Source organism: Saimiri boliviensis, chromosome 13 (assembly GCF_048565385.1).
Source record: "Saimiri boliviensis isolate mSaiBol1 chromosome 13, mSaiBol1.pri, whole genome shotgun sequence".
NCBI lineage: Eukaryota > Metazoa > Chordata > Mammalia > Primates > Cebidae > Saimiri > Saimiri boliviensis.
This window is the reverse complement of record NC_133461.1, coordinates 87943999-87961534: the sequence shown is the minus strand read 5'-3', so window position 1 is coordinate 87961534 and position 17536 is coordinate 87943999. Positions and strand designations below refer to the sequence as shown.

General features: G+C 42.2%; 1 protein-coding gene across 2 annotated transcripts in view; it reads right to left on the bottom strand.

The window, feature by feature from the left end:
- The window catches only part of PRAG1 (PEAK1 related, kinase-activating pseudokinase 1), a 60533-nt gene that overhangs the window by 7354 nt on the left and 35643 nt on the right, over positions 1-17536 (bottom strand). For both annotated transcript variants that reach the window (XM_039461171.2, XM_074383920.1), the window contains exons 4-5: positions 12815-12972; positions 1787-2538 (exon numbers count right to left, since the gene is read on the bottom strand). In XM_039461171.2, coding sequence (XP_039317105.1) covers positions 1787-2538; positions 12815-12972 — 910 coding nt within the window. The remainder of the gene's footprint in view (positions 1-1786; positions 2539-12814; positions 12973-17536) is intronic.

Genomic DNA, 17536 nt, shown 5'->3' with positions numbered 1-17536 from the left:
AATGCTAACAATATTATTTTTTAAAATTGCTGGTAAGCAAGCTATCCCCTCAAGGCCATTTCAGATTAGCTAATTCTTTATACTTTTCTAACTGGAAAATAAAAACAATGTCATGTCTTAGGGCAGGTGATGAGAGAAGACAGCTCAGAGTTTCCCTCCTTACTCCCAATAATAGCCTACATTTATAGAAGGGCCAGGGACTCAAAAGGTATTCAAGGAGCAGCAAAAGAGGATGAGAAATAGGGCCACAGGAAGGACTGGAGAGCATAGTAGAGACCCCAGTGGCTCAAATGGGTGCAGATGACTCAACCAGCTCACACAGAGCTGTGCTCTGAGAGGGCAGTGCAGTGCGGGTGGACATCCCTGATCCAGCAGCAAAGGTTAAAGAGCTGTGCTACCTTGAGCTCATCACTTAATGTCTCTGAACTTCATTTATCTTAACTGGTAGGGACATAACTTAGATTTTGGAGAGACAGACATGCCAGAACTCAAATCTACTCCAGCCACCAACTAGGTATGGGCAAATTACTTAGCTACTTTGAGCCTCAGATTCCTCATCCGTAAAACCTACCTAACCTGTAGGATTACTGTTAGGATTAGAGGTAATGTGGTTAATACTCCCAGCCGAGAGTCTGGTTGTAAAGTGAATGTTCACACAAATAATATTATTACTATTATTGTTCAAGATGATTCTTAGGTCGAATGTTCCTTCTGGCTCTTCATTATCCATCTCCCTCACTATATTATAAGCTCTGTAAGGAAGCTTATATTCACCTCTACATACTCTGATTGTGGCAAAATACCTGGCATACAGTAGGCACTCAGTAAAAACCTGGTTAATAAATAAATAAACTCTCTGTTGCACTAAAAAGCAACTGTTTTCTCATCCCAGTTAGATCATATATGTGTATCCCCAAAAGCACAGAAAATGTCATATATTCATACTACAAATTTCATTGTGCCATGTCCTGGGCAGAGAGAGGGAGTGAAGTCATTGAGCATTAAGTGTTAAAAGAATGCTTAGGGGCCAGGGCGGTGGCTCACACCTGTAATCCCAGCACTTCAGGAGGCCAAGGTGGGTGGATCATCTGAGGTCAGGAGTTCAAGACCAGCCTGGCCCACATGGGGAAACACCATCTTTACTGAAAATACAAAAATTAGCTGGGCATGGTGATGCACATGGATAATCCCAGTTACTCGGGAGGCTGAGGCAGGAGAATCACTTTGACCTGGGAGGTGGAGGCTGTAGTGAGCCAAGATCATGCCACTCTCCTCCATCCTAGGCAACAGAGCGGGACTCCATCTCAAAAAAAAAAAAAAAAAAAAAAAAAAAGGCCAGGCACAGTGGCTCACGACTGTAATACTGTAATCCCAGCACTTTGGGAGGTTGAGGTGGACAGATCACGAGATCAGGAGATGGAGACCATCCTGGCTAACACGGTGAAACCCTGTCTCTACTAAAAATACAAAAAAAAAAAAAAATAGCTGGGCGTAATGGCATGCTCCTGTAGTCCCAGCTACTTGGGAGGCTGAGGCAGGAGAATCACTTGAACCTGGGAGATGGAGGCTGCAGTGAGCCAAAATCGCACCACTGCACTCCAACTTGGGTGACAGAGCAAGACTCTGTCAAAAAAAAAAAAAAAAAAAAAAAAAAAAAAAAGAATGCTTAGGAATGAACTCCCCTCCTAATGCCCAGACAGGTAAAATGACTTGCTAAAGCCATAGTTCTGCCCAAGCCAGCACCAGCCAGTGGCACAGCAGAATGGAAGGAGGGAGAGGTACCTACTTTCACAGCATAGGTGCTGCCGGGGTCCTCGGAGCAGGTGGCACAGTAATAAATGGCATCCCCCGAGTCACAGCAGGGCTTGTTACAAGTCAGCTTGAAGAGTGACCAGTTATTCTCATTGAAGTGGAGCTCCTTTTTCTGGCCACCCATAAAGAGGTCCTCACATTTGGCAACGAGGCGGGCCAGAGACTGGGTGTAGAGTCCCCCCAGCTTGGCATAGGTGCCCTCCTTGCTGCTGATGCTGCTCAGGAGACCATGCAGCTGAAGCTGGGTGCTACCGGTGGAGGCTTGACTGGACACACTCAGCTGGGAGGACGAGGCGGAGGGGGCCCCTTTGCACTGGAGGCCAGGGCTCCCGCAGCCACTTCTACTGCCTGATAGCCCTGCTGCTGGAACCCAGTGGCCACTGCCTTTGAAAGCTTTCTCCAGAGGCTCAGAAGAGGAGAAGACAGGATGGTGGCGGTTTCCGGAGCTCAATGAATAGCTAAAGTGAGACTCGTCATGGACGTTGGTTTCTGAGTGGCTTAGGTTTAGCTTGGGGCTTGCTGTTCGGGGCTTCGGGGAGCCTTGGGTCCAGAAGAAGCCATCCGGTGAAGAGGCTGCCCGGCTCACTATCTTTTTCTGGGGGAGCGGAGGGGGCTGCAGGGGTCCACTGGAGGACACGTCCTCAGTGGAGCCTGAAGGAAATGGAACAGGAGCAAAGAGCTTCTTCCCGCTGTTGGTGGGCGAGTGAGCCAGCTCAGACGAAGGACCTGAAGAGGAGACACAGAAACCATCAGGCCAAGGCCGATATCCCTCAATTCCAGGAGCCTGAAGACGTTTGTTCCTTTATTTTTTATTTTTTTGATCAAAGCAATTAATTTTATTTTACTTCCTATTTCTCGGATAGACAATATACGCACAGTGGAAAAAATCAAAACGCAAAAAAGGTATACATTGACAATCAAGTCTTCCTCCTGGCCTGTCCCTCAGTCCCCAGCCCCTCTTATCAGAGGAAACCACTGCCAGTAGCGTTTCATGCATCTCTTCAGCAATCCAAACAATGCAGGCACACACACACACACACACACACATACACACACACACACACTCACACACACACACACACTCACACATACACTTTCACACACACACACACACACACACACACACACACACACTTACATAGAAGAGATCAAACAGTGGCCACTGTTTGGAATAATGCTTTTCTTTCACATCCTGCAGAGATTTTTAAAAATCAAATGTGCAGATCTATTTAATTATTTTAAACAGTCTTACCATAGTATATCACCATATACATAATATGATATACTATGTATCATAGTATATCATCATATGCATAATTTATTTAACCATCCCTTCTTGATGGACACTTAAATTGTTTACAATATTTTGCAGACAATGCTGCAACAGCAATAACAAATTTGAACATGTGTGGTTTCAGTGGATTTTTTTAAGGTCAGATTTATAGAGGGTATCACTGGCCAATGGCAAAATTCTCCCTTTTGGCTGGATGTGGCGGCTCATGCCTGTAATACCAGCACCTTGGGAGGCCCACGTAGGTGAATCACCTGAGGGCAGGAGTTCGAGACCAGCCTGACCAACATGGTGAAATCCCTGTCTCTACTAAAAATACAAAAATTAGCTGGCATGGTGGTGGATGCCTGTAATCCCAGTTACTTGGGAGGCTGAGGCAGGAGAATCACTTAAACCCGGGCTGTATAATTTGCCATAAGACTCAAGAGGGGCTGGTTGCAGCGATTCATGCCTGTAATCTCAGCACTTTGGGAAGCTGAGGCTGGAGGATCCCTTGAGCTCAGAAGTTCCCAGCCTGGGCAACATATCGAACCCCTGACTCTACAAAAAAATACAAAAATTAGCTGGGTGTGGTGTCACACAACTATAGTTCTAGATAGGAGGCTGAGGGGAGAGGATGGCTTGAACCTGGGAGGCAGAAATTGCAGTGAGCTGAGATTGTGCCACCGCACTCCCACCTGGGCTAGAGTGAGATTGTCTCAAGAAAAAAGAGTTTCAGGAAGGAGCATGGTGTTTCTCAAGCTCCCCTTGCCCACTTCCCCATTGCAGTAAGCAATCCTTGTTTCCCTGTGGTTTATTAAGATCATAGGGAGTTGTCCTGCCCACCTGCTAGTGACATGTGGGGCCCTTGCCAGCAGGCTGAGTGCGTGATTTATACGCCTTCCAGGAGGGCTCAAGTTAATAATAAATCAAGCAGTGGTCGTGCAGTCTGGACCAGTCAGTTTTATATGCCCATGAATTCTCCCCTCAGTAGTCAGAATGAAGAGTGCACAAGAAATAGCGAGCAAGAGGAGGGAAGATCCATATGGCAGTGATCTCAGCAGGTGCTGAAACCCTTCAGTCCACAGGTCTCCCCATCCCACGCTCCCCAGGAAAGCCACAGGGACAGATGGAGGCTAGAGCAGATGATTCACTTCCTCTCCCTCCTCCCTCAAGCAGAAGGGGCTGAGAGGAGGAGGATGATCACTTATCAGCTTCTGGATAAAGAAAGGAGGGCAAGACCACCTATTTACGGGGCTCTCAAAGGACAGTAAGCCTCAGCCACCAAACTCCCAGCCTGATGAGCAGGAGGACTGGGAGCCGTGGGCACACATCCACTTCCTGACCTTGCCACATTCTAGACAGCAGAAACCATCACCACTGAGGCATCTGATTCTCAATTTATCACCAACACAGCAGAAGTCAAAGGTGGGGGATGGGATTGGGGTGTGATCAGAGCCCTAGTCAATGCTTTCATCAGTGCCCTCAGAGACAAGGACAACCTGCCTATGGTCAGGACTCCTTCCCATCCCAAGTCCAGTCAGCCAGGGAGGTTCATAACAGATCAATTTTCCTGGCTAGCCTCCTCTCTAAGCCTTAGGCTTATTTCCCCATCTTTATTGGTTTTGTCTTCCTTGTCTTTAATACAGGGATCCCTGATGCCACCACCATGCCCCTTTCTGCTTCTGCTCCAGTTTGAGGGTGAGCAGTGGAGTGACACTTCACCAGCTATCAGCCCGCCCGGCCTAAGTTTCCTCCTTTAGAAAATGACCGATTACATCTTTGTGAAGGCCCCTTGCAACACCAATAGTCTATAATTTCAGCTACTCTCTCTAAACGTGCATTTTGTCTCAAAGTTGCCCTGAAACAAAATACCTCTAGGCAGATCCTTATCTTGCTTCAATTGTTCTTCCTTCTATCTCTAGTTCCCACAAATTGCCACTGGTACATTTTCCAATCTGGGAGGAGACCAGGGATCTTTTAACAACATAATCGGTAACACTTCTAATTCCCTAGGTGACCAGAGAATCAAGTGGTTCTGCTTTAGACTGTATGGTAGGTCTCAGCACAAAAAACACTTTGCGTGTTCAGGCAGCTGGAAAGAAGTGATTTTCTCCTTTCACTGTTCCCTCTTGCTTGTCTGTGGGAGCTGCTGGTCAGTGACTTTGATCAGATATACACCCTTAACTACTTAGGTAAATCTGACAAGGGGTCACAAGGAAGCTTGACTTCAAGGATTAGCACACGCACTTACTAATTTTTCTTTATTTCTTAGATGATGTAAGTTTGCGGTACCAAACTCAATACTCACCGCATTATACCCATACTCATCAGAGATAGCACTGCATAACCAAACCTTCCCTAACCACGCCCTTCTCAGCAGAAGTAAAGGTCTGTAGCTACACAAACCTCATCAGGTGAAGTACAGCTCCCGTGCATTGTGGACTTGAGAGGGATAACTGGGCATTATGTACACATGTTATAATTTCTTTTTTCTTTTTTTTTTTTTTTTTGAGACAAATTTTTGCTCCTGTTGCCAAGGCTGGAGTGCAATGGTACAATCTTGGCTCATTGCAAACTCTGCCTCCTGTGTTCAAGTGGTTCTCCTGTATCAGCCTCCTGAGTAGGTAAGATTACAAGCACCTGCCACCATACCCATACCCAGCTAATTTTTTGTATTTTTAACAGAGATGGGATTTTACCATGTTGGCCAGGCTGGTCTTGAACTCCTGACCTTCAGGTGATCCACCCGCCTGTCTCACCAAGTGCTGGGATTGATTACAGGCATGAGCCATCGCACTCTGGCTGTTATATTTGTATTTAGAAAAGATGGACCTGGTGCTATTGACAAGCATACCACATTCCAACCTAATGCATCCTTCCTCTGAGCTTACAGATCCTTAAAACTATCCAGGTGTGGAATGACAGCTGGTAAGAGGCCAGAATTCACTCTTGGAGCCCCCATTCCTGCCCCACCACCTCCAGGCCAACTCCAGGCCTCTCAGGATCCTATAGCTTCTAAGCTGTTAATATTCTTGGGGCTACTTTGAAATAGATGCTAACATGTGGTCCTTCTAGATGAAACTGATTTCTTCACCAAATGGCAAATGGCAGCTGTCTTCTATGGAATCTGAAGGGACTCCTAAAGACCTCCTCTGGCTCATTCTCTTGACTCTTACCTGGGGAACTGTCTCTCCGCAAACACAGCCTTAGGCAACACAGCAGCTATGTTCTCACTGTTTGCAGCAGCTGCCACACTCTGGATTTAGGAAAGCCGGAAAGAATAGGGAACAAATATACCCTGACACCTAAAATAGTTCCAAATTCACAGGCAAACCACTGGTTCGGAAAAGTTTGCCTAAAAAATCTTCAACAACTTTAGACGACAGCCCCTGTTCTCAGGACTTGGATCCAACGGGACAGGAGACTAATTCAAGCACATTCTGGTTTGATGCTAGTGTTGGATTGCTGCTTCCAAATTCTGCCTTACAATTAAGGGTGTAAAGGAGGGAAGAGGGGCGAACATTTTTCTGGGATCTTGGCCTACGTCTCCAGTTGCCTCACTGGTAGGTTTTTAATAATTTTGATACTAATTGGGCCAGAGGGCTCCAAACCTCAGGTCCTAAGTTTTCCTTTCAATTTCCAATTCTGCATTTAAAGGAAGTTCTTGGCTATAGAGTACAACAAACACCCTGCGCGCCTTTAATGAATGTGCTTCAGAAAAGGGAAAGCGTTTCTAGTGGGAAACACTTAAAAAGGGAAGGTGCACAAGTTTGGTGTCATTATATTCTGAAAGCAGAGATGGGAAATCAGGATTTCAGTGGTTGGGAAGAACAGCTTAACCTCTCTGCAGAAATGCAGGCCAGAAGTTCAAACGTGGTACTCTGGGGTTTTTCTTATTATAGAGTCCTCTCTTCTTGCTGGATTTTAATAGGCACTTGCATTGTTCTCTGTAGCCAAAATGAGAGCTGAGCTGACAGAGGACGTGGTCAGTCCTGTTTTGGCTCTTTCTGTGCACAGCTCTGCTGTTTGATAGCAGCTGGGTCAGAACAAATGCAGAAGCAAAGGGCAGCGTCCCAGATAAGTTTCCTCAAACCCTTAGCTTTGTGTTTGCCCATTCTCCAACTTTATGTAAGGTAAAGCAAGTGGAATTTGCATGGAGAAAACCTCACCAATACCCTGTGGCCTGTGGCCTAGTGCAATTCCCTCATGTGAGAGGTGAGAAAACTAAAGCAATCTGCATGGGCACCTTGCCAATATCACCCAGGAAATGACTGTCATGCAGGTTTCTGCCAACCTCCATTAACTGTTCCTCCATCAGAGAGTGTGAAGGGTGGGGCTGAGGGATGCTTTGGTTTCACGTGGACTTGTTCCTCTGAAGTAATGCTTTGTAACATCTTGTTTGGTTCCTCAAACAGAGCAAGCTCAATATTAAGTTTAGCAGAAAAAACAAAAACAAAAAGCAAAGCAGGCAGGTGCGGTGACTCATGCCTGTAATCTCAGCACTTTGGGAGGCTGAGGTGGTGGATCATCTGAGGTCAGGAGTTCCAGAACAGCCTGGCCAACATGCTGAAACCCCGTCTCTACTAACAATACAAAAATTAGCTGGGTATAGTGGTGCATGCCTGTAATCCCAGCTACTGAGGCACAATAATCTCTTGAACCAGGAGGTGAAGGTTGCAGTGAGCTAAGATTGCACCACTATACTCCAGCCTGGGCAACCAAGTGAGACTAGGTCTAAAAAAAAAAACAAAAACAAAAACAAAAAAAGCAAAGCCTTTATTTTAAAGAATGCTTTGCTTTTTTCAAGAAGATAAACGTGGTCTGAAACTGGAAGCAGGTTATTAGCATTTTACAACTGGATGGAAAATGTGGCATTCCTGAGGAGTCTTTCCAGACCACTTAATCATCCCAGGAAACAATAATCAAGATGTGAATGTGATTTGCATGCAAAAGAAGAGAAAGCTCTGTCTCACTTTGGAAAACAGGCTCTATCTAGGTACCTTGAATGCCATGCCTACAGCTCACATGTGGTTCTGGAATTGTGATCTTTCAATCTCCTGTTATAACATAATCATTAAGGGTTTTCTTTCAAGTTAGTAAAATTAAAAGTTAATTCAAAGCACTTTCCAGGCCAGGTGAAGTGGCTCATACCAAATAATCCCAGCACTTTGGGAGGCCGAGGTGAGCAGATCACTTGAGGTCAGGCGTTTGAGACAAGCCTGGCCAACATGGCGAAACTCCGTCTCTACTAAAAATACAAAAATTAGCCAGGCATAGTGGCATGCCTGCAGTCCTAGCTGCTGAGGCAGGAGAACTGCTTGATCCCTGGAGGTGGAGCTTGCGGCGAGCAGAGATTGCGCCACTGCACCCCAGCCTCAGCAACAGAGCAAGACTCTGTCTCCAAAAAAGAAGCATTTTTTAGATGCTGTTAATAGAAAAGTAAATTGATGTTTTTAGAGGATACTTTGATATTATCTGTAACATACACATACAGTTTGATACGTCAGTTCCACTTCTAAGGATTTATCTTATAGATTTGCTCACCCAGTCATGCCAATGTATGGCACAGAGTCTTATTGTAAGTCTTGCAATGAAATCAACCTAGACATGTATCACCAAGAGAAGGATTTATAACCAATTCATGCAATGAAAAAATAAGCAGCAATTTTGAAAAGTGGGGCAGTCCTAGGGGTTCTGATTGGAAAGGCCTCAAGCTCTAAGTGCAAAAATGTCTAGAACTGAATTTTCTATTTGACATATGGATACCCATTTTGGGGATGATACAGAAAAAAATCTTAAAAGTTGTGGTAGGAGCTGGGAATGGGGTGTCAGAAAACTGACTTTTCATTTTATGCCTTTCTACGTTGTTTGAATTCTTATTAAAAGTGTATTAACTTAACACATGGACACAGGGAGGAGAGTATCACACACTGGGGTCTGTTGAGGGGGTGGCTAGGGGAAGGACAGCGGTGAGTGGGGAGGTTGGGGAGGGATAACATGGGGAGAAAGAGAAATGCCAGATAAAGGTGACGGGGGATGGAGGCAGCAAACCACCTTGCCATGTGTGTACCTGTGCAACAACCCTGCATGATCTGCACATGTACCCCAGAACCTAAAGTACAATAAAAAAAAAAAAAAGTATTAACTTTATCGGAGCAATAACATATGTTTTAAAATTCAGTTTAATGGGGAAGGTTTAAATTAAGTTGAAGCTTTACTTCAGTGATATTATAGCTCAGGCCACAGGAAATTTTAAAAAATAAATGTCTTTTCCTTTGAGGCACTCCCACCCCTCTTCACCCTGCTTCTGGCCTGATTTTTCTCCCAGCACTCACTGCCCTGTGACCAGCAGCTACTTTACATCTTATCTTTCTTATTGTCTCTCTCTCCCTACCAGAATGTAAGCCCCTTGAAGGGACTGGGAATCATTTCCATTGCTGAAACTTCAGCATCTAGAATTGTACTAAGCACAGAGTTTGTACTCAACAATATCTATAAAATGAATGACTGAATTAATATACACATTTTAAAAATTTGCCAGTAGTAGCTTGTTGAGAAAAACAAGCTGACTGACTAGTGTCAATATATTTAACTCGTGTCCTGTATCTCTGGTTTGCCAGCTATAAAAATAAGAATGATATCACCGCCCTGGTACATGTAGTCATGTGAGTGAGAATATCTATACGAACCGTATTTTCAGATCTCTTATCTATTGCTGGTGCTAACGGTTTCAGTTCAACAGAGAACTCTCTAATCTCCCTAATCTCCTGGCATTCAGAAATGTTTGCTGAACTGCTGAATTGAATTTTAATGTTATCCTACATCAAAGAGGGAAATGATCTCAATGAGACATTAGGTTTGCATATTTACAAGTAACCACTTAAAGCAAAAGGGTCTCCTGATGACCATTTCTGATCATCATTTCCCTCACACATCCAACCTGTTCATTCCCTACAGAAATCTTCCCCTTGGCAGCCTTCACGGATCTGTCCTGACACATGCAGCCTGTCCCCAAACCAAGCATAAACCAAACAACTGCTTTGACAAATTTTCCTTGCACTGAGTTGATTGGCTGTTCAATTGAATTGGACAAATGGGATAACAGATGCACTGGAGGAATATGAAATCCGATACAAGTATAAAGAGGTGAAATTAACATTGATACAAAAGAGGCATTTTGCCACTGTAACATTTAGAGTAAACATCTGTTTAAAAAATGTAACGAAGTTAGAGATTTCTATTAGGTTTTCCTTATACAACTTAAACCTGTTCTTGTGGGGGGATTGTGGGGGGCATAAAACCTAAATCACTAACTATAGCCATTAACCCTGATACAATTCCAAGATGTCCTGGAATGACTTTTTCCTCAGCTCATTCAGGCCAGCCTACGCTGTGTATGAAAAAAGTCAATGAAATGCACAGTTTTCACTAGCAGATTCTTACTGACAAAATAAATGTAGAGTCTAATGGTGTCTTTTGGCTTAATGTATAATCTTCAAAAGGCAGACAATGCAGTCAATTTTCAAAGAACTTCAGTATAAACTGGTTCTGCTTTCTATTTGGATCCATTCTGTCATGCCTAACAGTCACCAAAGTTGCAATGGGTAAATATTTCAGTTACAAGATAAAAGTGAGTTAAGGACCCATGGGATTGTAAGATAAGTGTACAATAACAGATTTAAGCTGCCTTGGTAAGTGGTGAGAAGTGAATGAAGGATTTATCATATTATATGACCAGTGGTTCTGTATATTCTCCAGATTAATGATTAATGTTTAAAAGATGCCAAAAAGAAGACAGAGTGAGAGACAGAAAGAGAGAAAGACAGAGAGAGAGAGAGAGAGAATGTCATGCCTTTGGTCTCTCGCCAGTTTCAAAATATGGTTCCGGGTACAGAGCCAAGCCCAGGAACACAGACAGAAATGGCTGGCTCTCAGGGGCCAGAGTCCACTGACAAGGTACATATCTTCTTGTTGACCTGGGAGTCCAAGTTTTGAAGGGCATTTCCACTGAACAACTAGCTTGTGATAAAGGAATACCATGGCAATATATTCATTTTAATTCATGCTATTCAGAAACGAATATGAGAAAATGTTTGAAGAGGTTTCCCCATTGAATTCACAAACCTCCAGCAGCTCTCTGTCTCCCACCTGCACAGACTGCTGTGAGAGCCATGTTTAACTGAGCCCCTGCTTCCCACCAAGCTTATGTCCCATTTCCCCTTGCCGATGGCTGTTGAAGTGTGTCAGACTGGTCTCATCCTTCTTCCATATACACTGCCATCCCTGTGGCTTTGTTTCTCTTTTATTGTTTTCTGAACTTGGAAAGCCCTCTCCTCTTTACCGGTTACCTCCCCAATTCTGACCACATTTCAGACATAATCTCTAAGTCCCATGTTCCCATAACACCTTCTCCAAACCCTCCATCAGACTTCACTGATTTTTCTCTCTTCTGGAAGGCTTTATAAGAAGCACTCATCTTCTGGGCTGCTCAATTTCCTACCTTATCCCACCCACCAACTTGTCATGTGTTTTAACCTTATCTTTCCTAGTAAGTTCTTAGGAACCCTGCGAGGGTTCATCATGATTTACTGGTTCTGGGAAACAAGGTGGTGAAGGCATGAAGTCCAGTTCTCCTGACACCCGCTGGCTGGTGGCTGATGGTTCACTGTAGATCACTCCCGAGACCTGGTTACAGTCTCCAAGTGAGTTGATCAGAGCTAACCAGCACAGGGGCTTGTGGTCGAGATGTCTTGCCCTGTCTGAAATAATCTGCCTTTTAAAATTTGTTGTACAAAGGGCTGGGAAAAGGGAGAAGATAAGAGCCTAGAAAAATCTACAGTAAAAGAAAATCTGTTGTTGCTACATTCCTTCTAAATAAAGACGAAGATATTTCCTGTTTTTAAGTAAGAGTTTATCAGAACACACACTTTTGTCTTAGCCTGTACTTATCATTTAGGTAGAAAAATGTTGCTGACAGTAAATTTATAGTGGAACCCTCTACCATGTCATTGTCTACTGAGAAGAAATACTCCCACAGGAGTGAGAAAGGAAGTCATGTGGGTACAAGTCTAAATCCAACAGGCTAACGCATGTCTAAGAGAAATACAGGAGAGGACACATGCACAAAGAATGTTGAAAGAGTGAGAGGTTTTAAATGTGACCCATCCAGGTCACAACTATGGAAAAACAAGAGTTCCTTTTTAGGGACATTCCCGACGGAAGACATATCCACCCACAGGCCTTAGAACTTAATCCAAAAAGTAGGCTAGATGGTGGCCTAATGAAGTCTTCAGGCTTAATTCAGCCAACATTATGTAAACATCTGCTGTGTTCAGTAAGTGCATGTGTGTACTTACACAGGTACATGCAAAGGAGAGAGAAAGAGATGGTGAGAATGCGTGGCTTAGGACTAATCCTGAGGACAAAAATAGAAAGCAGACCGGAACATAGATGGTTCCTTACCCAGGAAAGCAGGCAATTTTCAACCTCATCTTTGTCTCACCATGTTGCCATGTCCACACACTTATCATTTAGATAAAGCAATATGAATGGGCTGGCTTGCCATATATTCAGTAGGTAACTGACTTCAACAGCTCCTTGGAAAAGTCTACTTCATGGAGAGAGCAGGACCAAGCCCTTGCTCAGCCCTTTCAAATCCTGCAAGCAACCCAGGACTGGCCTGTAGGTCCAGCAGAATCTAAGCCTCTTGGTCAAGATCAAGTTTGTTACCTCCATCACTGCAGGTCCTGGAGTCTGAGGCCAAGCTGTCTGTGGAGCCGGTGGTGAAGCTGACGTGGACACCCCTGAAGGATGGACTGAGGCTCTCTGCAGAGCCCTGGCTCACTTTTTCCAAATCAGAGCTGCTCTTGTTCATTTTTAAAAGGTGCCTGGAAAAGGTAGGAACAAACAATACAAATAACTCATTTGGGTTCCATTCAGAAACCAGGCTGATGGATCATGAACCTACTACACTCTTGAAACCTGGCCAATGTCAACAAGTTTATTAAATAAAAAAAGATTTTAGGGAGACAGTAGAGGGGTTCTTCTGGAACCTTATGCAGCACATGAATGACAGGAGATTTCCTGAGTGTGGTTAGGAGAAGTGATTATTAAATTTAAACAAGAGCAAGAATTCTTATATGGAAGGAATTGCTTCCATATTCTGACCCCATCTGCCAAAACATTTGTGTCACCTATTATATCCTGTGTAAAATCTCTACAAAAAATAATAAAAACATTATCATACACACTGATGTATAGAAATTAAAAAAATCATACACACCAATGTATAGAAATCAAAACATTATCATACACACCAATGTATAGAGATATACAAAGGTTGGGTTGTTTTTGCAAGATTCCAGGACAAATGAATTGCAAACTAGGCCTTTAAAAGTGGGATTTTTTTTTTTTTTTTTTTTTTTTTTGCCTGGTACTCTTTTGCCAAAGCTTCAAAGGGTCTAGAATGTTTCTTGGAATTAAGGAAAACTTTAAATGTGAACCAGACTTCCAGTGACATGCTTAGATAGAACCAAGTTGACATAACCAATATTCCGGAACAATGGAATCTACCTTTTGCTTTTCTATGAAATCTTTCGTTGTATCTCTAAATAGCATCACCAACAGATCAAGGATAGAAATACCAACTTCAAGAGAAAATCACTCACATTGGAGAAAACAGTCTATTATTAGGTTAGGTGTTTAGCTTATTGATTTCTCCTTCTCACTTTCCAAGGGCCACATGAATATTCACTTCTGACCTGACATTACCACTGTGAAGGGAGACAGATCACACTAGGTCCGGTTCTTTCCCTGCTGGTGGAAACCCACATTTGTCTGAACTAATATTTCCTGATGACATTCCTGTTCCTACTACAGCAGATCCATATCACAATATCTGCTTTGGTAAACACACAATACAGTATTGATTTGGCATCAGAACTCTCTTACGTAATGAACTTGACCTTACAGTCAGGAATGTATTGGCTGTTCTTTGTGTTCTACATTGCCAGGCCCTATTTTAACTTTCATAGTCACGGGAATCCCTTGTTTATTAACAGAAGAGTTTAAAGTTTGTTTGCTATCACAAAAAGTGGTCCTTAGAAAACACGTCCCTCTCCCCACTCCCAATCCTTAGAATCACCTTTAAAAAATGTTTTAAAGCTGTCAAATAAAGTGTGACAGTGACGGCAACATTACGACTAATCTTCATCTTTGTATCTCAGTATCGCTGTGGGAATCTTGAAAATATCAGTTCCTTAGGAAATGCTATGGCAGCAGCTGATCTTTATCTAACCTCCTGGAAAAATAAAATCAAAGACAGTTTCTTACAATATTCTTATATCCACATCAGATCAATCACTAATAGTTTTCTCCAAGGGAAGCCAGGATATAAAGTTACGCATAACAAATCCTCAGTCTAGGAGAGAAGCCAGCTCTGTGGCTATCCCACTACTTTGCCCCCATCCAAAGTGGTCTCTAGAGTTTCTTGATCTTCAGGCCCAGAAAATCACTAAGGGAGAAACTCTAACACCATAGCTATGGAGCTGACACAGTTTCCCATTCCACAAACTTCATAAAATGTATGGAGATAGACAAAACTAAAAAATACATAAATATGTGTATGTATGAGCATATATATATTCATATACATATGCACACACACAATACTTAAAGTAACAGCCAAGACTAAAATAAAGAAAAATTCTCAGGTGCCAGATACAAAGAGGGAACTCCACACATAGGCAGTACAAGGGACGCTTTAATACTAAGTGTATGTTTGCTATAGGTTTTGGTAGATGCTCTTTATCAGGGTCAGGATGTTTATTTCTATTTCAGGTTTTCTAGGAGTTTTGTATTTTACAATCATTTTGTGTTTATTAGGGTTTATCACATGTCTTTTCTACATCTATGGGAAAAAATTGTATCATGTTTCTCCTTTACTCTGTGAATGTGATGAGTTATGTTAATAGCTTTTCTTAATTAAGCCATGCTTGCACATGTTGAATGAACTTATTTTACTATATATTATTGGATTCAGTTTTACTAATATTTAGGATTTTTACATTTTCATTCAAATACAGGTTAGCCCATAATTTTTCTTTCTTGTCCTGTCCTTGTCCAATTTGGGTATAAAGGTTAAATTAGAATTATAAAATGATGCTGGGCGTGGTGGCTCCCTCTTGTAATCCCAGAACTTTTGGAGGCCAAGGTGGGTGGATCACCTGAGATCAGGAGTTTGAGACCAGCCTGGCCAACAGGTCAACCCCTCTCTACTAATAATACAAAAGCTTAGCTGGGCATAGTAGCACATGCCTGTAATCCCAGCTATTTGGGAGACTGAGAGAGTAGAATCACTTAAACCCAGGAGGCAGAGGTTGTAGTGAGTCACGATGGTGCCACTGCACTCCAGCCTAGGTGACAGTGAAACAGTATCTCAAAAATATACACACACACACACACACACACACACACACGTTATGAAGAAAAAAGAAAGTAGAGACATATCTCATACTATATAGAAACACAAAGTTTCAACAGAAAAGAAACACCCACTAAATTTTAAATTCATCAGAAAAAATAGCAGAGAGAACTTTGTGACCTTGGAGTATGAAACAATTTTTAAAATAAGAGTTAAAAAATAGCAATATAAAGAAAAAGATAGATAAATCTATTTTAAAATTTAAAACTTCTGCCTGATAAAATAAAAGGCACCATTAAAAAGCAAAAAAGGGTCAGGTGTGGTGGCTTACGCCTGTAATCCCACCACTCTGGGAGGCCAAGGTGGGCAGATCACGAGGTCAAGAGATCAAGACCATACTGGTCAACATGGTGAAACCCTATCTCTACTAAAAATACAAAAATTATGTGGATGTGGTGGTGCATACGTGTAGTCCCAGCTACTTGGGAGGCTGAGGCAGGAGAATCAACTGAACCCCAGAGGTTGCAGTGAGCCAAGAATGTGTCACTGCACTCCAGACTGGCGATAGAGTAAAACTCTGTCTAAAACAAAGAAAATCAATAAGACAATCCTTGGAGTGGCCAACTCACATCTTTGCAACCCACATAACTAATAAGAGTATTGGTATACAGAATAGAAAAAGTGTCTATAAATCTAAGAAACAGACAAACGACTCTATTTTTAAAAGGGCAATGGAAATGAACCAGCAACTCACAAATGGAACATGAAAGGCCACTCAACACATGAAAAGATGATTACATTTGTGAACGATCTGATTATAAATAAAACAAAATTTTATTTCATACCCATCAGATAGGACTGGCAAGATCAGGTTTTGCTAAAGATATAGGGAGATAGAAACTCTCCTACACTGTTTGTGAGACTGTAGATTGGTAAACTCACACACAGGACAACAATGTGATTAATCTTATAAGCTTAAATACACACATTCCTATAATCCAGTTACTCTATTTTTGGATATATATCCTTGAGCAGTGCCACTCAGATAACTAGTAATGAATGAATGCCTAGGTCATTTTAGTGGGTCACTAGCAGTTTACTGACCAACAGTTTATTTTAACAAAATAGAATAGAAAATATGAAAATACATAGAAAGGATTTGTGAAACTTTGTTTTGAAAAATTTTTGTTTCAGATATGTGTGTTTGTTGGGTCATGATATTAAATATGTTTCTTACTGTGGGTCATGGTTTTTTTAAAAAAGGTTAAAAATTACTGCTCTAGAATACGAGTCAACAAACTTTTTTCTTAAAAGGCCAGATGGTAAATAATTTAGGCTCATGAACCATACGGACTCTGTTGCAACTACATAACACTGCTATTGTAGCTGGAAGGCCACCATACAAATTAGTGGCATGTTTTCTAATAAAGCTTTATTTACAAAAACAGATGGCTGGCATGTGGGCAATCAATTACTGACTCCTGGTCTTGACCAGTCTTGTCCAAGAGAAATATAATGCAAGCCATATATCTAATTTTAAATTTTCTAGTAGCCACATTTTAAAAATGTAAAATAAACGGGAAAAATAATTTTAGTAATATATTGTATTTAACATAATATATGCAAAAGATTGTCATTTTAACCTGAAATCAGTATAACATATCAATTATTAATGAGATATTCCATTTTTTCATTCTAAGTTTTAAAATGTGACATACATTTTATATTTATGCACATTGCAATTCCGACTAACCACATTTTTTTTTTTTGAGACCAAGTCTAACTTTGTAGCCCAGGCTGGAGTGCAGTGCAGTGGCGTTATCTCGGCTCACTGCAAACTTCGCCTCCCAGTTCAAGAGATTCTCCTTTCTCAGCCTCCCAAGTAGCTGGAATTACAGGTGCCCATCACCACACCCAGCTAACTTTTGTACTTTTAGTAGAGACAGGGTTTCAACATGTTAATCATGCTGGTCTTGAATTCCTGACATTGTGATCCGCCTGCCTTGGCCTCCCAAAGTGCTGGGATTACA